The following is a 24,377-nucleotide window of genomic DNA, read 5'->3' on the forward strand; positions in this document are numbered from 1 at the left end:
TTACCGAGTGAAATTTGAGTATCGCGAAGCACGCGAAATGCGTATCGTGAATCCAATATATTGTTCATGGGCTCCCTCTATTGGATGGCCATAACTCATCCGGGATTCAATAACAGGAGAAAACCATACGTAAATACGCATTCTCCTATGAGACACGAAAATTCATTGAAAGGTTTTTAGATAACTTATACGTCAACTACGTATTCGTGCACCTATCCGAATGTAAATGTGTAGAATGAGAAAAAGCAGCGTGTGTACGATATTATTCCTCAAAACGAAACCAAAGTGACACTCGGTCGCTATGCAAATCATACTTTTTAAGGAACGACGAATGGACGCGAAGTTGAAGAACGATGGTCACGCCAAACTGTAATTTCGTACGAGAACCAGCAAAATACCAGCGATTCTTTTGGCATTATCAAAGCTGAAACACGTTATGGTATCCTTTCGAACGATACTCATAAATCTTTAGTCTTCTATCGAACAGATCAGCGAAAGTTTACACACAACACTACGAAATTAAAGTAGGAAAACCTAAGATTCATTATAGATACTAATTTTAATTTTATTTTGCTTCCTTATATTTCATACGAAATAATCTTCGATTTAAAATTCAATCAGTTCCAGAATTTGCAAAGTCTACAAATACCGCTTTTAAAGTTTCTTCGTACAGAAACGATTTATTGCATAGATATGTTTGATAACGATTAACGGCACAACAAAATGTAATGAACAGTATCAGTGCATTAACTTCGAAAAAACATTTCGTACGTATTAACCCAATAATTATTTCTACAGAGATTAACTCGATGACTAGTGGCAAAGACAATTTCGTCTTCCCTTTAATTTTACGATTTTACCGAGACCTAAGAAATACCTAAAGGGAACCACATAAATAAGGTATTAATATTTTTGAAATATTGATAAATAAGAGAAAAATTACAAGAGAATATCTGAAAAGAACTAAATAAGAAAAGTAAGAACAAATATTTTCAAAAAAGACTCAGTCGTTCGCATGGCTTATTAACGCTCAACGCGGACGAAGACGTATTAAGGGTGCGCGAATGGAAAATAATGTAAGATCAGTTTGCAGCTACCCCTTTCTATCGGGGAGTCAGAGAGCCGTTTTGCATGGCGCTTCCAGTCGATAAGAAGACGGTCGGCTAGCGACCCCTTAACCTTCCATCGGCGATATCTACCGTACCGACTCAAGCACGATTCAGCCTTTCGTTTCATGGACGATGACGACGATGTTATGCAACTGCGATGATACACCGTAGCTGTGATAGCATCTCGTTGATGTTTGCACAGTAGAAGGGAGCGCTCCCTTCCCTCACCGCTAGGAATGTTAACGGGATATCTTCATGTCCCCGATGCATTGGTGGTTATCGTGTAAACTGCATTATAGATTAGCTACCAGCTACGGTAATAGTAATAGCAATCATTATGCAAATACCCGACGGCGCAATCTGCCGCCTCCCTAGACCTCCGCGAGGTTGGTTCGCCTTTTACGCTGGATCTTGCTTTCTCTTTGCTACTCGCGATATTTCAACTAAACGGAATGATGAGTATCTTCTTACAACTTGTTAGTGTTGGAGGGTATCAACGATGGACGATGTACAAGGGATAGACGACTGTAATAAGTAAGTTTCACTGGTAAAGGTAGGCTCGCGTATGTCGAGTAGGTATCACTACATAAAACTATAACAATTAGTTCAAGTGAAAACTAGAAAAGCTGGAAAAGGTTACATCAGTATTTTATATTTTTTATTATATACCGTGTGGATATTTATAGATCGTTTTTTTTCTTTTTTTTTTTTTTTTGATGAAATTCACGGTTGTTGAGTAACCATAAAATAGCGTAGAAAAACCGATTCAGATCATCCATCAAATCAGAAAATCAATTACCAGAATTCTTGGCAAGGAAGCTACGTTCTGGACGTTTCCTTGGAGGTTCCTCCTCCGAATAATGATTCCGGTGCGTGTCTTCCGGACGTCGTCAGTGACAGAATCCTTCGTCGGAAATAAATCGACAGGCAGTCACGAGCCATTCGTTTCCGTTGGCGAAAATGCATTTCTCCATTAATGTTTCATATTCCCCGTAAGATACGACCCCAGAGACACAATTCATTTATATGTCGTATTCATTTATATCGCTCGGTGTGCACGGATCGTGCCAATACTCGATCGACCCTCCCTGATCGTTTGTCATGCGAGCAGCGACTCCGTATACGTATAACCGTTCACCGTGCACGCCATTCTTGCATTCGTCATAAATTCACACGACATCGTGAGCTCGCGGTTAGTGTAATTACCGGTGAATGTAATTACTTTTAACGTGAAACGTGAAGGCTATTTGCAAAAAAAAAAATGTACAGTTCGAAACAAGTAAAAGCATGGTAATAGATATTAAGAGTTAGATCCAAGACCGACAAATAAGTTATTTTCGCGGTAATCGTTAAAAATTGTAGGACGAATGATATATTCGAGATAACCATCTAAGTAACTGTTTTAATGCTAATTCTCTTCGAGTTTCCATTAATTTACCAACTCTGAAATCTAACATTAGAGAGAATCTGTACCTTTAATATGCGTAATAGTAGCTGTGTATTTAGTTTTTAAAATTCTTTTCATATTCTGTGATCGAAAATTTATTCCATAATGATTCAGTCAAGATAAAGTCATTAATAATAAAACAGTTTTATTTAAGTTTCAATGCATTGGTTGTACCTATAAAAGTGTGAATTTGCATAAACATAGATAGTGTAGTTATAGTTGGCACGCAAAATAGAAGAATAGAAGGCATTAAGAATAGAATGACTAATACTAGGTTTCTTACAAATTGAACACAAAATTTCCACGGGGTACAGATATTTAAGCAACCGAAACGTAAAATATTTCCGAAACTCTTGTAACTTCGTGTTTGTACAATTTATAATATCGTCCTGACAGTTGAACGACATCGTGTGTCGGATTTTTACCGTGCTTGCAGAAGACAGTTCGCCGAAAGTCGACCATGTACAATGGCGGATAACGCCGGTATGGACGGTAGGTGATTCTTTAAGCGTGAAATAAATAACTCGGAGGGCTCGACCGAAAATGTGACGGGAACGTTCCTGACCCTCACCCGTAGCCACGTCACGTTAACGAGAAAAAAAGCAGGAGGGCACATTTTAACGTCAACAATTAAAAATATTGTACATATATTATCACGCTGGTCTCTTGGTCCCTAGCTTCATCTTTGCCCGACTTTTACAACCGTAAGTTTATTTCATTCAGAACTGTCAGGGATTCCATTCGCCACTGAAACTTGTTTATATTAATACGGTCATCGTGATAGAATTTATTTTACTGCTGTGACTGAGAATATACATACGTAGACATCATCTACGAATAACAGAGAAATGATGTAGAACGATAGGATCGAATACCACAGAGGAAGACACAAGTCAGATTTCTCTTTCTCACGTGAAAGCAATTCTATGATTCAATACCTTGAATATTACCACATAATTCAACCTATATTATCGAAACTATTTTTTTATTAAATTTAGTTATGGGTTCTCCTGACAAATATTTACAACAAAAATGTTGATTTCAAAAATATTAGTTACAATAATTTTGATATTAGATATGTCGTTAATTCTTTCACGAAACTTCATGAATTTGTCTCTTCGAAAAGGTATATATTTTTGAACATAATAGATTATTCCCCTACTTAATTATTCTTTTTTGTAACTTTTTTAAATAACATAAAAACTGGAAAATGAGTAAATTTGTACTTTTCATGTCTTTTTTCCACCTGTAATCTTCGTATAAGAACAGCATATAAACAGCAGACAGAGCAATAAATTGAGGAAATCGAATGTCTGTAAAGACGATGAAAGGAGATGAAAACCGAAGGAACCGATTGATAAATCGAACAGGCTACAGAGCAATCTTGCGCAAGAACGATGTAGTCCTGGCCAACGGACGGCTGCCAGACCCGTGCACCATTTATACAAGATGCCGGAGAATTGTAGAACGAAAAGGATTCGCCATCGGTGAAAGGCAAGGGAAGACGAATCGACGACACCACCGTACGAACCCACACTCGACGTCTTCCATACGTCAAAGCCACGCCAACTCATCTTCCCTGGCTTACAGAAATGTTCCAGTTCTCAGGCTGGATTAACACGTTGCTCAACAATTCAATTTTTCTCTTAATCAATCTTCGGATTATCTAATTCGGGCATATCACATCCTTGCAACAAAAGTGACACCACTCGAAAAATGTGTTTTCATCCTATTTCATGAACGTGGTTCTTTCCGCTAACAAGTTCGATCAACAGAATAAGGCGTCATTATATACGAAGACGGTTTTCTTTATGTTTTTTGAGCATTAATGTTATTTTAGCCGCTTTATTTTAACAAAACATAGCAAAATATTAAATATATTCTTTCAAAACAAAAGCTTAATTGTACTTGTTACTGAAAATATAATAATATTTAGCTTCTATCGATTTAGCTATTTCAATAATTGATCAGAAAGACACGACTGGATTTTGTAGCGTTAAAAAAATGAAACGGTTAAATTGTACGATAATGAGAAGATTTGAATTTTAGGGGGAGTATTATCAGGAGAATCAGTTGCGAACTTATAACGTTTCATGATTATGGCCACAAGAACATATGAATGTTTCACTGCCCCATAACCCTTTCAGCGATGATATACCTGCAAGAAAGTAATTAGCTGGAAGTTTGTTAGGTGTTAGCCATAATTGATTTGGTTGATTCCTATTGGCGATTCAGCGAAAGCACTCATGCTTAATGAAATGTCGGAGATAAGGACAAGAGAAATGTTCGAGCTGGTTATTGCCGTGGTTTATTCGTATTTAATGCGCGCTCGAAAATAGGACCTTCTTTTATTCGCTTCATTGACGTAAACGACTATTTTCTTGCATTTTTAAAGCTACAATATCAAATTTATTTTCTATATTAAAAGCTTCCAATCTTTAACAAATTTATAACGTAGAATGTCACCATGAAAACTTGAATGAATATTATTATGGAATAATATAATAATATAATGAATATTATATATAATATGGGGATGAATATTTCTAATAAGGCAGAAATTGAAACTATGTCATCCTATCAGCGGAATATCTAATTATATATTATAGAAATTTATTTCGTTTAATTCTATTTTATGTTTATATCATTTCCACTTGCAATTATTCATCGCAGTATACGATTGAATTGTACATATGTATATTCGAAATGTTGAAATTCTCTCATAAAGCTGACTTAACGCAATTTTTAAAACATGCATCTCAAAGAAAGCTTATTCTTATTATATCATGCCCAAAACGGATTATTCTTTCACTCTTACAATTCATTTCGATGACAAATAATTTCAGAGATAATCGTGTAAAAAGACTAGGAACGAAACACTCTGTATAATTAAATAGGATCGCTTCGTAATTAGGGTAAAATGGTTTCAGAACGCGCGTGCCTTTGTACCGAACGTAAAGAGAGCCTCTTCATGAATGTCGCACCATTATTGGATTGTATATTAAAGTTTGATTTTTCACGTAATATCGTCAAACGTGATGTAACTTGGCCAAATCGTGAAGGAAATTTTTAAAATTAAGCTGCGGATTTTTATGCAAACCCATATTTTTGTGAATAAAATTACAGTATCGAAATCTAAACGCAAATCTCTTATATCCTCTAGATACTATTAAAAGAATACTCTACCTTGAGTATTTTATATATATTTTTGTATATCACTTGCATATCTATACCTTTCGATTTCTCGTAAGTACATGAACATTACATTAAAATAAATCAAAAATCGAATATTTGTTAAGTAACATCAAGTAACTGAACTAATTTGGATGAGACCTTAGATTGGCCAGACATATTCATTGCGAATACATAAACCTGTATTTCGTAGAAATAGCTTTTTTAATTCGATTTATACGTATGACAGATTATTAGTTCTCCTTTCGTTGCGAATGGAAGTCATCCTTCTCGCGAAGCACTTCTTTGTAGAAAAAGCTTATGGATATTCCGTGGGGTTGAAAACGTACGTGTACATACGCATTATACGCGAATACGTCAGAATTTCGTGGAGATGAAACGAAGGGGTGGCTGTCAGACAGACATGCTGCAGTCAGATAGCGGAAGTGGTAGATGACAACTTCCGATGGACTGCATTGTATGTACGAGTCGCATGTAAAGTGTGGAGGAATCAAATGTGAATTCATTCTGACACGACGTTTCCTGAATTCCGCTTCTTTCGATCGGGATTCGCGTAATCGCCGAGAAACATTCGCCGCGAGATAGCTTTTTCGACGACGCTAACTTTCTTATAGAGGGAAGATGGAATGCGAAAAAAATGTCTGCTTGTCTCTGATAGAATACGGCATAAGAAAGAAAGTATGATGATTTCGGTCTTTACAGATAAGTAAATTGGACGATTCTCACTTCGATTACAAATACTCGTTTTAAAACAAATGGAGACCGTGAGACTTGGAGTTTAAACGGACATTATTCTAACACAAAGGAGGAAACAATCTGTTACGTTCGAAGATATGATCACTTTATAGAAATAAGTGGTATGCCTACAAAGTTTCATAAAAAAACAACAATTACTAATATTGTAATCATCAATATCTTTTGGAAATATTCAGGTAACTGGTAGAAACATATGTTTAGCCCCAAAGTCAAAGAAAGAGATTAAGGGAGTAATATAAAATTGACAACAACGAAAGATGTAACTTATCATATTTCCTACGATTTTTAAATTGTCTATATAAGTTTGTATCATCAATACCATCGCATTCTACAGTGTCTCTCAAGAATGTCTCTGAACAGACTGATTTTTCAATTGCAAACGTTGAGCCAGTTGCTCAGACGGTGTTATTAATACAGATTACATCTTTCCGTGGGCGACGAGCGAAATCATTTCAACCAGTCCTGATTGCCACCACATGCGGGTGCGTTTAAAGTCGTACTAATTAACACGGCAGCGATTCAAGATGTCGGTGCTGCATGGCGGAATGGGTTGAGACGGTGGAAGTCTTAAGGCGGCGTGTTCTCTCCGGGGAGCCAAGTGTTAGGAGAATTAACAGCAACCCCTGATCTTGGCCCTCTATGCTATCTCCCTAATAATAAACTGGTAATTCCCAATGCCCCTATAAGTTACTCCCTTTCAACGCCACAATAACCTACGAGTGTTAAGACGTATTGTCTACCGGGTGTTCGGTATTCGTTCTGCCACACGCACGAGTCCGACGATCATCGGTTGATGGATGAATCGAGAAACAACCATAGCTTTGATGTTAAAGCCAAAGGCTAAATTGATTGTTAGGCAGACAGCAACGTGGTTTCCACTGTTACTTCGAAATACGAAACTTGCTTGGGGGGGGGGGTGATATTTATGCAGTATACAATCAACCCTGTCATACAGTTCTCGAAAATATATCTTCGTGATAAAGAAAATAATCAAATGCTAATCGAGTAAAAATGATAAGTAAATAACAGATGAAACATTTTATTTTCTTGGAACTTTAAGATAACTTACTTCCGAGCTTCGTACGTTTCAATAATGTTTCAACAACTTAACTCGTATAAAAATGCAGACAAATAGTTCAGATAACAATAGTACATGATAATAATATACAACAAACATATAAAGAAAAATAATACGTAATATAATTCCAAAATATACCTAGAGCTGGGTAACGAAGAAAAGGGGTAGCTGGCGGTTAACGAACCAGAATTGTTGATTAATCGACGGTTTCTAATTTATCCGGCGAAGTAAGCAAATACTAGGGGCAAGACAGAATTTCCAGATTCCTCGGCCACGTTTACCACGATGGAATATTGATGATCACGCGTTTTGCATATGTACCCTCTTCCGGACATTTAGCGAAACTCCGTCGACCGGAAGGTAATTCGCAGTTCGAATGAATTCGTCATGATTTCGTGAGCAATGTTCACCCGTTACATCGTTACAGGATGTGCTCACCTTCATCATAGACATCCAACCGCGGCTTGCAAAGTGCCTTGCTTTCGAGACGGGTTTTCGAGGTGTAAAACGACAGAAAGAGAGAGAAAGAAAAGCTTGATAGTGAAACAGAGAAGGTGAAAACACGGGGTTGTGAACTCAAGAGAAAGATTCGACCTCTCGGCGGAACCGCTTAGATTTATGGGCATGAATTTCTATCCAGTAAGAGGCGCTCTTTATGAACGTGACATTTCCTCATACTGTTCTTAAACGAAATGTCTCGATACTGAGAACAAATATTTTAAAGTCAGGTTAATATTCACGTGTCATTGATAACACTATACATATACATATATGCAGTGGTTTCTCTCTTGTTGGTTTTTTAGTGAGTTGTTCAAAGATGGTATTTTGCTGCGTCCATTAAATCATTTTCGACCAAGAAATCATATTTTTTATGATTAGCAAGTTTCTTAAATTTGAGTGATTTCTCATTTCAACTGTTCGCAAAATTCTTTTCTCAGTTAAGAGTAAATTAAAAGTGACTTACAAGAAATTCGAAGTTTACAGTGGAATCGGAATGATTTTTATCTTTCTTTTTTATGTTCTCAAGGAGCGATTCATAGAATTTGCAATTGGTCGCTTATCATAGACCTGACATAAGTTTCTGATAAACCTAATCACATGGTTGAGGACAGACACTAAAAAGCAACGGGGAACGTCTTATTGCGCGCGAAGGACTTGTTCTGTTGTGTTTAGCCGTAGATATCTGCTTCGTAGATTAGGAACAGAGGGAATGGTAACAGTGACCGATAAATTTCATGGCGACTGTCTCTTACTTGTAATTAAACGCACAATTTAAACGGGCCGTTAATGTCAGCATGCCCAAACCAAAGTGTCTTCTCTTGGTAGGTATGCTTAGAAAGCTGGTTTAAGGCTAGGATCAATTGGATGGTGTTACGTAATAAATAGTGAACCAGCAAAACTAACAGTTGTAAAAATGCACGACTCCATGTTTTATCTTCTTCTGAACCTTCTATTTTGCTCGTAGCTAGGAGATAATGACTTTAGAATTGCACAGTTGCTTAGAGATACCTGACAACAAGTATCTAAATACATTGAGAAAACTGCAGTTACAATTATTCTCCTTCTACAGTTCCTAAAACGATTCATTTTTAATCATTCTAATCAGAAATAGATTTTAAATCCCTTAATGTTAGAAATGATTCTTAATGACGTTACTTGCAAATACTTCTCTTATATAAGAATATTCAAGTATATCATAACAATTTTTTAAATCGACAAGAATAGCATTCTACTCGATAAAGACTCGCATATATTGAAATAATCCATGCATGTCACGTGACAATTACAAGCGTTATCATCGATCCATCATATGAAAAAAAGGAACATGATTTCATTATGCATGCGTATAAACGAAACGCGTTCCTAATTACGGGATTGTGACGACCCATGCCACGTACCAGTCGAACATCTGCGATCCATCGTGACGGATAAATCACCTTGGGACCACCCTCCAATCGCATCTCGGCCATCGCCTTGCATATAGACAGTTACTAATGAGCCAACCCCATTTAATTAACCGTATATAGCTTCGACGCAACTGCCGGACTATTTCCTGGTTAGCACACCACGCATTGTAGTCCTCTTTCGACGCAGCCCTTCTTTCACTGTCGGTTCAGGGACTGATACATATTTCGTTAGCAGTAGGTCCTAAGTGAGCTACATCTGTTCGATATGCGTTTGAGATATGATTTTACATATTTTATCGAAGATAAACGAGACGTTTGATACAAACGAGACAGAAGTTTAAAAAATGTATATCATATTATACTAACTTGCAGGAGTGAAGATTAAGAAAATTGGATACTATTATTTTGATGTTTAGCTTTGAACGAGTTTAATATGTATAGACTGTCTTCGTATTTAATGTGTTACCGTACAGTTCCATTCCGTTTCTTTTCTTTCTTTTTTTTCTTCTTTTCATAATAACGCTTTCGATATCTCATATGATTCATTTGAAAACATACATAGTGATATGAAAATGTAAAACGTTATAAGTTGAGAAGTTATATTCTCCCGAACTGTTGTATAAAAACTACTATGCTATTGTATACGCTTCGCACTAAGTATACCAAAGAATTAGGTATATTTATTAATTTCATATTTTTTTATTGAATAAACGTAAAATTATCTCTTTCAATACCGATGTACTATATACGTATTACAAATCACATCGAAGTGAAAAATCGTCTTCCATTTTTATATCATTACAAACGAAGAATATTCAGAAATAATATTAAACAAAATATGCGAAAATCAGATTCAACTTTTGTTAAGCAGTTAAACATATCAATTATATGAGTTTGATAACGAAATATAATAAAATAAAAATAAAATAACTGTCATCTTCTTAAAAAACATCGTTACCATCGGCCTCCGTGGCGCAATCGGTTAGCGCGTTCGGCTGTTAACCGAAAGGTTGGTGGTTCGAGCCCACCCGGGGGCGGTTTCTTTTGTTTTTGGAATCTTTTACGCATACAATAATAAGCGTAAAATCAATATCTTTCATTCGTTTGCACCTGATTTTAACATTAACAATAACATTTTCAAGTAGAGTAATACTACTAACGTTATTTTATAATTGAGAGACTATAATTATTGTTTTACTAGGAAGATTATCATCAAATATTACATATTGGGTGCACGAAGTCGATGTTAATAGATTAAAGGTAAAATTCGGTTATGCGAATTTTATTATGGGATAAGACTATGATGAAATGAAATGAGATTATTATGAAGAAATTGTGTTTGAAATGTAGATGTTTCAATCTGAAACTAAACTGATTGTTTTTAAAAGTAGTCTTTCATGATTAATTATTTAATGATTATTAGCACAGAAGTATTGAAATAAATGGTATGTAATATTTGCTTCCAATTTATATTAATAGTATGTTATTTCAAATGGCACCAGTGGCCGATCGGGACAAAATTTGGTAGGCATCATTGGATAAAATTGTCGATCTAAAATGTATCTTAGTTTCGCGGTCATGCGTTCTGAAGATACAGGTCCCTACACACCCCTTATATATGTAATAAATCTTCGCTGCTATTAGATCTTGTTGGCGACAGTGTTTTCGTGATTTATTTAACACAACCAATATTGATGTCTGTTTTTAACCCCTTAGGTGCGATGCGCCACTATAGTGACTTTCGCGGATGTCATCTTATATTACAACGCGCCACTCTACTGATTCATTCACTCACCGTTTGAATTAAATGATGTATTTCATTTGTCTTGCTTTACACTATTTTCATTCTCGCAATGTTTTATAATAGTGTTAACAATATACAGGCAGAATATATAATCTTTGTTTTTGATATCAGTATCAATTTTTGATTGTCACTATCAGACATCAATTGTTACTTTCCGTTAAAATAAATATACCATTATTAGATGTTCTTTTTAACAGGCCGATCCGTGTCCTTCTAATTTTTTAGAACCTTCAACCTCAGAATGTCGCTTCAAAACAGAAGAAAGAAAGAGCAATTTGAAAAACACTATCGCGCTATGAGTAACGTGAGTCTATGTGTCGTTCCTTGCTTTAAAATATATCACACTCAATTGTATTATTAATTATTAAAGTAAATTATTCAAGTTAAAGTATATGCATTATATCTTCGAGAAAAATTATAATTTAATTATCAAAAACTTCGTTCCAATGTGCTTGCGTAAAGAACAGCATTATCCATTACACATTGCAGTGCTGTATCGTTTACGCGTAATTCGCGTCAAACTCTGTCGTACAGAGAAACAGCCCTGCACAAAATTCAACCGTACCTAAGAGGTTAAAAGGATCGTTTCTTTTCGTTCATTAAGTAGTTTTGAGTGTAATATATATGTAACGTATATTTGTACCTCAGCCATATTCATGCTAGCATTAAAGGATCTATTATACATACGTATATAGGTATTTGTATTCGAATGCATGATTTTTCGAAACTAGGATTTTATATTTCAGGTCTCCTATTTTAGTCTATGATATCCAGAAAATTTCATTTTGATTGGCCAAATTTTGTCTTGGTCGGTTTAAATAAAGAAAAAAAATATAAATCGTCTGTACAAATTTTGTATCGTTACAAATTTTTATGTATAAATTAGAAGTTATAAAAACCTTATTTCAGCGGCGCCGTGGCTTAGTTGGTTAAAGCGCCTGTCTAGTAAACAGGAGATCGAGGGTTCGAATCCCTCCGGGGCCTTCGCTCGCAGAAGCGAGTATTTTTTATTTTTCCCCGACATATAAAAATAAAATCGAAATGCTTGTATTGAAATAAATGAAATCGGATTTTTATATTTTTGTAAAACAATAATTTTTATACATACGATATGATATACATATTGACATATATATATATATATATACATTATTGACGTAAATGTATACATGTATACATACTTTAGAAATTTGCATATAAGAAAATACAATATATTACAAGTAAAATACAAACTCATCAGTCTTTTAATAAATTTTTATTAATATAAAATCAGCATAATGTTATCTGTATGAAAAATATTCTAAAGTCGAACATACATATATAAATAAAAAAATAGGCTATACTTTTATACTATTCGTATCATAACCTGATATTAAAGAATAAATAGCCTTAGTTTGTTATGTATTTTCTTTTATTTGAATTTATTAGAGAAAAACACAATAAAATCTAAAGACGAATAACCAAGTTTACGAGACAGTGTCGCCACGCATATGTGACTTTGCAAAGGTGGCTGCCTTGCGCGCCAAATATACCAGTGAAGGAACTTCGTTGTTGTCGTTTGGTGTAGTGCGCCGTGTTATAACCTCGTTTCTCACGAAAATGAATTCGTATACGGATCCGCTTCATTTGAACGAAGAACGTTTGTTTGTAGATTTGGTGGAGAGTTTGCCAAAGAATATTAAGGATACGAGGAATATCTTAGAAATTCGTGACAATATGCTGTACGTGTGGAATCCGAAGGAATTTTGTGTGATGGCATTAAACGTTGCGGCAGCGCGTGGAAAAAACTATGTTCCTTATCAAGTAAGTCAACAACATTTAATTCAAAGACAGATTGCATGATTTCTACAAAAATGAATTGAAATCAGTGATGAAATATACATTTACGTCTAATAGTTTGTTGTATACAGACCTAACTAACCTCCATAACGTTTCTTAAAATGTGCGCAAGCGCTTTGCTTTATTGTCTTTGTACGTTTAAACTTCTATAACATGTAGTAGCATCATATAATGGAAATAAAACGATAGTATACTTCGTTCTTTTAAATTATTCAAACTTTATCGTGAAAATTAAAAAAATTTTTTTCTTTGATACATGAAAATAGTACACTTTTTGTTATGAATGCTATATAAATTTTACTTATTGATATCTAGAAACTACTTTCTATACTGTAACCTGTTTTTATATAATCTGTATTAAAAGAATTCCGAAAAATTAAAAAATTTATAGTATATTAGTGTTAAAAGTGTACAATCAGTACAGTAAAAATTATACTGAAGCAGCAATTTGTATTTATTATGTTTTAATGCAGTAATATTATTATGTTTAAAAATTTTGTGCAGATTCATTTTAATACTTTTTCTTGTATAATGACTCATACAAATTTCGATTTTACGAATCTCATTCTTACACTTTTATTAATTGGTCACCCATTTGTTCAGTCATTAAATTTTCTTTGGATATCGATTATTATTAAGGATTATATATATGCAAAATTTTGTCGTCAAAAGAAATGTGGCAATCAACCCTCGTAATTGATATCCGTAAAACTTTACCATGTACAAATAGAATACAGCCTAAGTATAGAATGAAAACCCAGTCATCGATAAACGTGATAAACCTTCCTAACTCGCTTTTCACCAACCCATTTACGCTATGCTCTTATTCCAATTAAAAATCTCGATCGTTAAAAGTACATTCAACGGATAAGCTTAAATTCCCAAGCAATGAAAGAAATTACGAGAGTCGTGCGAAAAGGGCCGATCACTTTGGTCGGACTAATGGTTCCGTGAAAACGGGAGTGACATTTGGTCGTTGGTTAAGCAGAAGTTGCTCGATAACCTGGACCATTACCGCGGCACGATGCGTTCGCTTTACGACGATTACCGCGAAAGCGTTTTCTCCGGCGAACTTTTGATTCGGACCGATTAAGCTCTGGCTAAATTATGGTCCACGATACCAATATACACACTTGTAGGGGAGGGCGCGTGCGCCTCTCACTACAACCATGTCCCGCTGGTTAATCGGTGTACGTACATACGCGCGCTAGTGGAAAATGATTACGTGGTAAATGAAAGGGAAGCGGCATGGCGAACTCGCTACGGTGAGAATGGGCAGAACGTTTCGTTCTCGGCTGTGCTTTTATTTCATTTCAATGGCACCGTGGGATCAGCGGGTACATTAATGCCTGGGTGTCCTGGTGTATGCGCTCGCGCGCCATCGCGACCGACCAAGCGGACGCGCGAGAGACCAAAAGACCGGTGAGGGGATAATTTATAGGAAATGGGTTGTTCGACGCTCCGGAGTAATTTAATTAAAATAAATGTCCGTACCGCGGAGGAACGTTACCCACGAACCCGCGGTCCACAACTGCGAATAAAATGCAAATTCAGACCCTTCAACTGGGTTACGTATGGGTATTCGTAGGTAGGTAGATAAAGAGTACGCGCCGAGGGGGAATAGAGAAGTCTCGCCAAGGGTCAACCTCTTTCGTCCTCTTCCTTTTTCTATCTCTCTCATTCTCTTCGGGGACCGATCATCGCTCGCTCACCCGTTGATTTGATAAGGGAAAATCCTGAGGTGCCTCTATCCGCTTCTGCCGGTCCACCCCTTTTTCTATGGATATTTCTGTAGCTGTTCCTCCCTACTCGATCTCCAGAAAAAATTTAAAGGACTTGTTGGGTTGGTAGAATTTTATTGGGTAGATGGAAGTATGGGGAGTAGCAATTGTTCATAAAGCAATACGTTTTTGGCGTGCGCGATGATTTAAAAAACTGAGTTAAAATATATTCTTGTAATATAACATTTGTTTTATTTCTAAACGAGAGAGATATATTTCTGCCTACGAATCGACCAATTACAATTTTATTATTCGTCGCTTCACTTATTTAATTACATTCGTTTTAAATTCCCTCTATATATCTGTTATCAATACGTATCTTCTGGGATAAGATTAATCAATTATTACTAACCTACTGTACATCCCTTTGAAGTATACATAATACATTAATCTATATTTGTTTCACGTCTATCAATAGGTATAACGCCTTAGTAACACGCAACAAGCAATTAAAGCGACAACTGACGTATATTTCTCTAAATCATTAAATTTCACATTACATGCTTTTAAAATGTTTCACTAGATATCTACTTATCAACATCCACTTTCTACACAATACCCTTAAAACGCTCATTTCTAGAATATTTACGAAGAGTCTCGAGAAAACATTGGCAAACCCAAACAAAACGTGATCCAATTGCGAAGTAACGAACTAGTAACCTGTATCATACCTAATAACCTGCCCTCTTATTTTTCTCACCTTACACATAGTTAACATCGAGGGCAATGATTCTGAACGACCAAGACTCGTTTGATAATTTTTCTAAGACTCAATTGAATCGTCGCCGAGTTCCAAGGGCCACTTTATGGCCGGTACGTGCATGCGCGTTGGCCGACTGAAATATCGGTCGTAAATAATAAAAGTTAGCGAGGTTCCTCCCTGGCGCGCACGGCGGGACTTTAAACCGGAAGATAGGTGTCGCAGGATACGGACGAGGCAGTGTAGAAGGGGGTGGCGACGAGATGAGGAGGGCGAAAGAGGCAACGCGGGGTAGCATCAGGGTGTGGGGCGGAGACAAAGACGCGCTATTGTCAACCGCTCCGCCATCGGAACCACCATCCGCCGCGGGAAACTTTGAATCATTTTTATTGCATAGAGTTATCTTTGTTACCAGCGGAACGAACGTCTAAACGCGTCCTCTCTGTCCCTTTCTCTGCTCTTTCTCCCTTCGTCTTCCTTCCAACCGACCCCACCGACACCCACACCCTGGTCGTTCGTACAGGTTATTCCCTACCGTCGTTGGTCCTCGCCTTTCTGTTTCCCTCTACCTGCACCACCACCCTTTTTGTTCTTCTCGCTCGACGCGAGATAATACGAACGAGGAAGCGTTCACACCCCTTTGGCTGCCCAAATGGAATAAGTTCTTTAATTCGCGAATTTACCGCCGCTCTAACGAATTGCCCGTCCTTCTCGTCGAGATAACAAGCCTTCCTCCTTCTAGCCCCGTTCCCACCTACAAGTTTTAATTCTTTCCTGTACTCTAGGATCGTCAAGTCACGCGGTGATCTATGGAAAATAATCGAATTCGATCGTCACTGCCCGTAGCTTCTCACGTTCTTCTGACTTCTCGAAAGTTGAAGAATAACGCGAAAATTCTGATGTAGTAATATCTTTTTTGTCGTTACTGGAATTATCGATAAAGACCATCAATTTGTAATTTTTTATGAAAATTTGATAAATTCGCAAGACTGGATTTTTGCAAATATCTTTCATTTTGATCTCTTTAGAACAAGTTTTGTATCTCGATCATAGATAGTTCTAGTATGTTAAAGGAACAAAGAAGGTGTGAGATCCTTTCGATGTATGGTACGGTAGCAATTCACCTAGCTTACGTGAGCTTTTCTACATACTATCCAGTAGGAAGAGGTCATCTTATCTAAATTAAAAGTGGTTACTCTCTGAATGGCGTTCCAAGGTCGAAACGCACAACGGAAAATCCTGTCTCAGGCTGAAAGAATGGAATATCACGTAATAAGCAAAATCCTCTGGACGATAATTAAAAAGCAATTTTACGGTGACATTTGTACCTACAACGAGGTTTCTTGCCAGAGGTAAATACTCGGACACGCTGGTATACCGCGTGGCAATAAGAATACACGTGTAGGGGTGGTCGCGTAGCTACACGCGTGCTTCCAAACGTACAGAGTACGAAAAAAAAGCTAGGTGTCTAGCTTTAATCAGATTATTCTCCGTTTCTCAGTCGCTGGAAATATTTTCAAACTGTGTGTTGTAACGTTTATCTTACGCTTGGTGCTTCTTTACGTATGAAAGAAAATTACTATAAAATTTTCTTAAATGGATATAATAAGGAATTATTAATGCATTAAGGATCAAACACTGGCTTATACTACAGAAATAAATTAAAGAATATTAAATAGCGTTATTGAGAGACATATATCAAGATACGAAATGTGTATTAGAATAATATGTGAATACATACTGTACAGAGATTTATTATTATGTAAGTGAGACCCTAAAAGAATTTCAGAATTTAAACAAGAATAGTTTATAGAATCGTAGGATCTTGGTGAAAGAAGAAACAGCAACGAAAAGAAAATCAAGTATAAAACAGAATTGACTGAAAAAATAAAAAATTACAACTGAAATGTTTTTTTTTTATACAACCTTGGTTCTTAATGGATTAACTGAAAATTATAATAAGATGGATCTAGTAAGAAACGCGTTAGAAACGACTGTCAGATACATTAAACGAACCACTTGATTTTCTCCGACCATAAAGGCACCCCAAATGGTTTAACCCAATTTCCACCACGAATTTGTATCAGCATCACTCTATACTCATATACGTATGTATGTATATGCATACGACCATTAACTATATAGCTGCTGCCTAAAGTTGCGTTTCTTTTTCGACATCGCATCACAATCCCCAACGCTCGTTGAAGAAAGAAAGAAAACGACGCAGCAGCGAAAATGTATCAGCGTGGCATGGTGGTAGAACGAAATACGCATGGCAGAGAAGGGAAGGAGAGAAAAGAGGTATGAGGTGGTCCATGTCTACCACAAAAGCCATTGTCCGCCACTTACTGAATTCGTCGAGGCTCTCTCTCACCCTGGCGCCCCTGTCCACAGTGCACACAGGGCTCCACTCTACCAATGTAAAACACTTCCCGTGAATTTTATTGCTCCACGTACCTCCTCGTTCAGTAGCACGTACAAGACCACCTAACCTGTGCCTGTCAACTGACTGGTGGATCATCCTGCACCCCCGTCGTTTGCTTGTACGACCGTACACGGAATTCACCACCGTACAGGGTGTAAAACAAATATGTGTCGAAGCCCAGGCTTTGCGTTCCATCGAGACGTCTTCTCATCAAGCGTTGTAACTCTCGTCTGATCTTTCGAACAGAGGATCGTGTGTCCTTTTTACTCTCGAATAGAAAGTTGAATCTTTTACTTTTTGATTTTCTTGTGGCTGAGATTATGAAAACATAGCTCTCAAGCGTTGATATTTAAAATTATTACAATTAACGCTGAAACTTTTACGTAGACGTTTCGTATGTAAGTGGTTAATCAAAATAATACTTTTTTTTTACTGAAGGTATAGTTTTTTTTTTTTTCGAATTTTGGAACGTATAAAAACTTTGAATATAATCTTGTAAGTTTTACACCCTTTAAGCATGTCTATATGTAACTTTCAGCCAAGACACTGGCTTTATCTTTCCAAGAAGGCAGTATACATGCAAAACGGAGTACCGTTAAAATACTCCTTGTATCTTGGAAAGTAGCATGTATGCGCGAAACATACTTTGAATATTCTCCATTATCGATGTTATACGATGACAATGATTCCGTGCTAATAGTCATCTACGATATATTGTTTCCTTTTAACTGAAAATCATTATCCCATTTGGGTTAGATGAATTTTGTTTCATTTTCTTACTAGTCTCGTAATAGCAAGTAAATATGTTTTTAAGAAATTTTGGTTCGCATATTCTGTTGCGCGAAATGCGACCTTTAGACCTTCGTTTCTCATTTTTGGTTTTCACTGGATTCACAAATTTACTAAAAACTGTGCTGTGATAAATAGAGGCCTGACCTAAATCTTACGGGACGCGTGCGGGGTCGCTTGGAACGAACCAAGGGTGGAAACAAAGACAAAAAGGGAAATCAGCTTTTTAAAATACTGAAAATGGCAGAAAATGCGAGATAAGTGTATTAAAAATTTAGTTCACGATTCTTCTTTGAACAAAAAATAATGCTGTAGAGAGAACAGAAGGAAGTATAACACAAGGAATTAATTATTTTAAATTAATTCTACATTTATCTCTAAGAAGGTATAGTTTTTCGTACTCCGCGCATAAACTGGCTAATTTGTGCTCAAACCTAACTTTTTTCACTATCCTAGGATTTCAAAAGATTAAAATTAAGTTCCGGTACATATACAATCCAATATCATTAACTTCGTATAAATTCGTCAAATTATTTATCTTGTAATACTCCAATTTCGATATTGTTTACAATCTCGTTCTATTCCTACTAGCATTTATGAATATTAAAAACGAAAAGAAAGCTCCGTTTTAAGAATGTTCGATTGCCCTGAGTATCGAAGGATGGGATATTCCGGTGGTGGGTGAGAGTTGAAGCGAGCTGAAGTGGCTCAGGCGATCCGCAGGGGGTGGCTTTGTCAGCCTTAGAATACCTTGGCAGGCTAATGCATTTCCTTTACAGTTTTAATGGGCATTCATAACTAAGTTTAATAATGCCGGTAGGAGGCCAGCCGTCGCGGTTGCATATCTAATAATTCCACGGCTCCACCTCGCGCAGGAAGTGGCACACAGCACGGATTTTAGTGGTGGCTGCGCGAGTTCATCCCCCTACTACTCTTCTTTACCGAAGCTGAGCTCGAAGACGCGCACGTTCGACCTCTTTCTCTTTTTCCCCTTCTCACGCCCTCTTTTCTAGTCCCTCAAGTCCCGTTCCTCTTCGACTTCCTCCGGGCGGACACTTGGAGAGTTTTCACCCTGCATCGAACCGATTCATCTATTATTCGTTTTATAACGTTTCACGGTAGTTATCCGAAACTTGGCATTTATTTCTGACATACGACTGTAATATAGTTATCAAACCATCTTAAAATGCTTCTTCGAATGGATCTCCTTTTATAAAAAGATGTTATTTTACCAATTCATATTAATTCTCAGACCGATATCTTTGCTCGGATATTAAACTATATGCGTTAGGGAATAGACTCATCCGACTTTGTAAGCAGCGTTCAAATACGTAGAAACACTCTATATACCAGATAAAGGAGACATCGATGTTTGTTTCATACACAGGGAGCAATAATTTCAGCGACAGCGCACACAGAAGGCTGGTCTTAATGCCATTGTACTACCAGCTCGAACAATAAGACTGATCACGGCTAATTGCCATCCATTTAAATGGAAAACTTTGCGGCCATCCATGCGACTTAATCACCCACGGAATCGTGTACAAGCAGAATCTCCCGTTCCGTTGAAGATCCTTGGGCAGCAGTGTTGGCGGGTGAGAAGGGGTTCCGGCATAGCCATGGCATAATGGCGTTTTGGTTGTGGACCAAGATATAAATCCCAGCACCGTTATGTGGCACAGAGTACCATCTTAGTTTGGTCTTCGCCGCGTCGACGACGAGAAGCCAGCGGCGCCGTCTCTAATAAATAACCCCAAGACAATGGACACTGTCCAAAACACGGTAGATCTTACGCCTTTAACTTGGGTACCAAGTCTTAACCCTTGGCCGTTCCGAGCAAAGCGCCCGGTCCTGGTCCCCTACCACTTTTCTTCAGTCTCTTGCCACCTCTACGGAGACACAACCCTCTTCCTCCAGCGGTGGCAAAGAGCCGCGAGTCCCAACGTCGCGGTACCCGAGCTTCCTCGCCTCCTTCTCTTCTCTTCTCTTGCTGGAATTATAATGTTTGTTTCTAACAAATTACCATGATAATGCCGGGCGTCGCATGGCGAAACCGTGTCTTCGGTGGCACACTTAAATTACGCGAGTACGAACAACGCCGCCACCGGCGAGAACGCGACCGGAACATCAGCAATGCTGCCGAGACGACCAGAGATTCCTGCCGGGTAGTTGTAATGTTAATTAGCCATTTACCTAACCGTACACCCTGTACACAATCAGATCCCCTTACTCCAGGTATTTCCAAGTTTCGTATCTTTAAAATTGTCATTAGAAGGAATCCAGAGGATGAAAGATTTTGATAGTCCAAGGAGATTTTGGTAACTAATCTTGGTGGAGCGAGTCGTGATGATTTATATATTAGCTATTTTTGTAGATCGTGAGATTTATAGGCATAAATGGTAATAATTTTGTGACGTGATGATAAATATTGGATAATTCCGTAGTAAGCGGCAGGTATCGTTTCTTTCTACTTCTTCGCTAATTTTTGTAAATTTGCTAGTTTTCCAATTCGTTGCAAGTAACGAAACAGTGATAATATTGAAATTCGTTCCTTTTTTATTTTTTTTTTTATATTCAACCTCGCGTAAGTATCAAATATATTTGTCTGAATTCTCGATCTAGAAAATAAACGTTTAACTCTGAAACGTTAAAACGATAAGAATTAGTATACATTAGGACGCGGTGTTGAAAAAGCAAAATTTGTTAAAATAGTAATTTCATAGTCTTCCTTCACGACCGTTCGCACAATGTATCGTTACGAAAGGTGGTAGATTTCGTCCTAAAACGCGTTCCCATCATCGTATTCGCCGACACGTTGAGCTGGCGCGGCATCATAAAAATTACGTCGAAATCTACGAGCAACGACGTAATACTTTTCACATTTTCGAGCGGACAAGCCATTATATGGAGTGGCTGCGAGGCCACGAAGGCGATAAACTTTATTTTCCAAAATCGTCGGGACGCACGTCCGATGCGTACTCGCGGTCGCGCCCTCGTGTCGTTACGATCGCGATAACACGCGTCCGTAGAAACGTACGACGAGAGATGGCCGAGGATTCTGGGGAAAAAAACAAAAAATTGTCGGGCGCATATTTTTTGGTCGGTCGCGCGAGATGGGGGATGCGCCACCGCGACGCTTTCACCTCCGTTTTTCCTATAAAACCGTGTCGAAATATTCGCTCTCCCGCTACTACGACATAATGATCGGCACATAATTCACACATTCGACAAGAATATTCAACAACGCGGCGATTTAAATAGCTATTCTGGCCAAGTTTATTAATAAATTGAATGTTTGCTATAACGTTTCCGTCGTGTATATTGATAAGACAGCCAGATTGGTGATAGGGATTTTTTCGTATTGCTTCTATGCCAAAAGATTTTATTCCTGTTCCACTGGACGTGAAATTGGAAAGGTACAGGATAATATTTATGACATTGTTTGAACAATTAGTAGTTCGTAGTTTGTTTTCCATGCAATGCTTGTAGGAATTTGTAGACAGCATCGTGGACTTGTTTCATCTGTTAGAATTAGTTTAAGGGGAACAGAGGAAAAATGATACAGATTACGAAATTTTGAATTCGAGGTGAAGTTAATTTTTCAAATTGAAATGAAATACTTGTAGAGAAAATAGATATACTTTAGAGCTTTGGGGTTCGAACTTAAAAACTTATTTAGTACCTAAGTAACTGAAATACAATTTCATCGCTACATTTTATATCAAGCAACGTAACGGCTCGCTTTTCTACGTAAGATTGCATAGTCTTATAGTCGTAAAAGCTAGGTGAAATTTGAACAGCCCTGCAACTGCCGTAACTGCGACAAAGTCAAGCGGGTTGGCTACTATATCGAAGGCAGTGTTACGACGTTGCTTTTATTAGAAATCTGCTGCATTACACGAAACTTTTTCAATACCTGTTTTCATCGTTCTTACGCAAAGTTACGTATCAATTTAGATGGATTTAAAAAATTGTCTTCAATCTTTTTACGTCTGTAATAACGCGTTCAATCCACCCTGCAATTGTTCTTTCCCCACGCATTCCTAACCCTTTAAATCTATCATCAAAGAAACTTATGTTAACGCTGTTGTTGGTAATTTTTTATTTTCGAAATCGATACAGTCAAACAAATACCCTCAAATATTTTCTCATTGTCTAATATTAGATGAAACGTCAATACATACGAGACGATAATATCAAAAGGAATCACAATGCAATACAAACAAAAGAAATAATATTCAAAGAAATTCTTGAACGCAGAAACTTCATCCACGATAACCTGTAAATATCAAATCATTTGGAAATTCTTCGAAATCAAGAAAAAGGATAGATACATGGAGAACGAACAGTCTCTCTGAGAATCGGTTAAAGAATAAGGTTATAAAATTAGAGAAGACGAAGGGAAAAGGGGCGAAGAGGAGGGAGGTGGTGAACGAACGAGCGGGTGAGCAACGTCTGGCTTGGCCCTGGAGCAGTAAATCCAGAAACGGTGTTACGGGGCGGCCCGGAGATAATGCGCAATCATTTTGGAATGGAAATTAAAATCAGATGATGAATCCTAACGATGCCGTTTATTATTTTAATTTTCCGCGAAGACCGCGGCAACGCAGGCTACCAACCGCTTCTACAGACGTCGTCCGCAGCACTGGTAACTCGAGTTCGAGACACTAAATTACCTTCCTATTAGCCGTATAATTACAAGATGGCCCCGGTAATTTCCGTTTATTCCGACTTCGTCTCGCCGAACTGGGCTTTATATTACAAGCTATAAGCTTTACCTGCCACGTCGAGGAGGAACGCGAGGCCGAGTTTTCCCTTATCGCCGTCGTTAAGCGCGATTTTCATTCGTAACTTACCGTAGACGTCGATATTACGATCGAGACTTAACTATTTGAAGATAGCGTTCGGAAAATGTTGCCATAGTATTTCATCTTGTTTGACGTTTAATTGAGTTCTCTATAGACGACGGTATTATAATGTAAACAGACGTCTCTGTTAACGGGCTGAAGAAAGGGTTGCGTTTGTACAGTAACGCGCCAAGCACTTAGGACTATCTGGCAGATAGAAACGTTTTGTTTAAATGAATGAATTTGAGACTCTTCGGACCTCAAAGTTAGAAATTTCTTCTTTTCTTCGTACACCCGTATATTTTTCTATGTTGCATTAACGTTTATAATTGTTTTAAACAAACACAATCAACATTGACGTTGAAATAAATGCTCTAACTTCTCATAGTTTTCATGATTCTGTTAATAAAAAACCGAAAAGATTGCTAATTAAGGTAAGTTCGACTATAGGAAGTACAATTCTGAAAAATGTTCAGCGTCGTTTCACCCTTACGAGCTTCTGAACGTGCCAATAATCAGGGCTTTCGCTCTTTACATCGCAATAAATCGTTGATTTCGCGCCCCCTTTTTACACGCTGGCCCGACAATTTACACTCGCAGTGATACATAAATGCAAACTCGGTCGTTTTCGCTGTTTAACCTCCTTCGTTTTTCTCAGCACATGCCACCGTTTCTCATGGCTTGTTATAACGCAACTATAACA

General features: G+C 37.4%; 1 protein-coding gene and 2 non-coding genes across 3 annotated transcripts in view; all 3 read left to right on the forward strand.

The window, feature by feature from the left end:
* The first annotated feature begins 10,452 nt into the window (after window positions 1-10,452).
* TRNAN-GUU (transfer RNA asparagine (anticodon GUU)) lies at window positions 10,453-10,526 on the forward strand. The gene has a single exon. It is a non-coding gene; the product is annotated as a tRNA-Asn (tRNA).
* A 1,677-nt stretch (window positions 10,527-12,203) lies between these two features.
* Window positions 12,204-12,277, forward strand: TRNAT-AGU (transfer RNA threonine (anticodon AGU)). Its single transcript has one exon. It is a non-coding gene; the product is annotated as a tRNA-Thr (tRNA).
* A 541-nt stretch (window positions 12,278-12,818) lies between these two features.
* mbo (nuclear pore complex protein Nup88) overlaps window positions 12,819-24,377 on the forward strand; it is a 72,116-nt gene continuing 60,557 nt past the window's right edge. The window contains exon 1 of the mRNA XM_033345668.2: window positions 12,819-13,096. Within this exon, the coding sequence (XP_033201559.2) occupies window positions 12,893-13,096 (204 nt within the window). The 5' untranslated portion in view covers window positions 12,819-12,892. The remainder of the gene's footprint in view (window positions 13,097-24,377) is intronic.

This window comes from Bombus vancouverensis, chromosome 9 (assembly GCF_051014615.1).
Source record: "Bombus vancouverensis nearcticus chromosome 9, iyBomVanc1_principal, whole genome shotgun sequence".
NCBI lineage: Eukaryota > Metazoa > Arthropoda > Insecta > Hymenoptera > Apidae > Bombus > Bombus vancouverensis.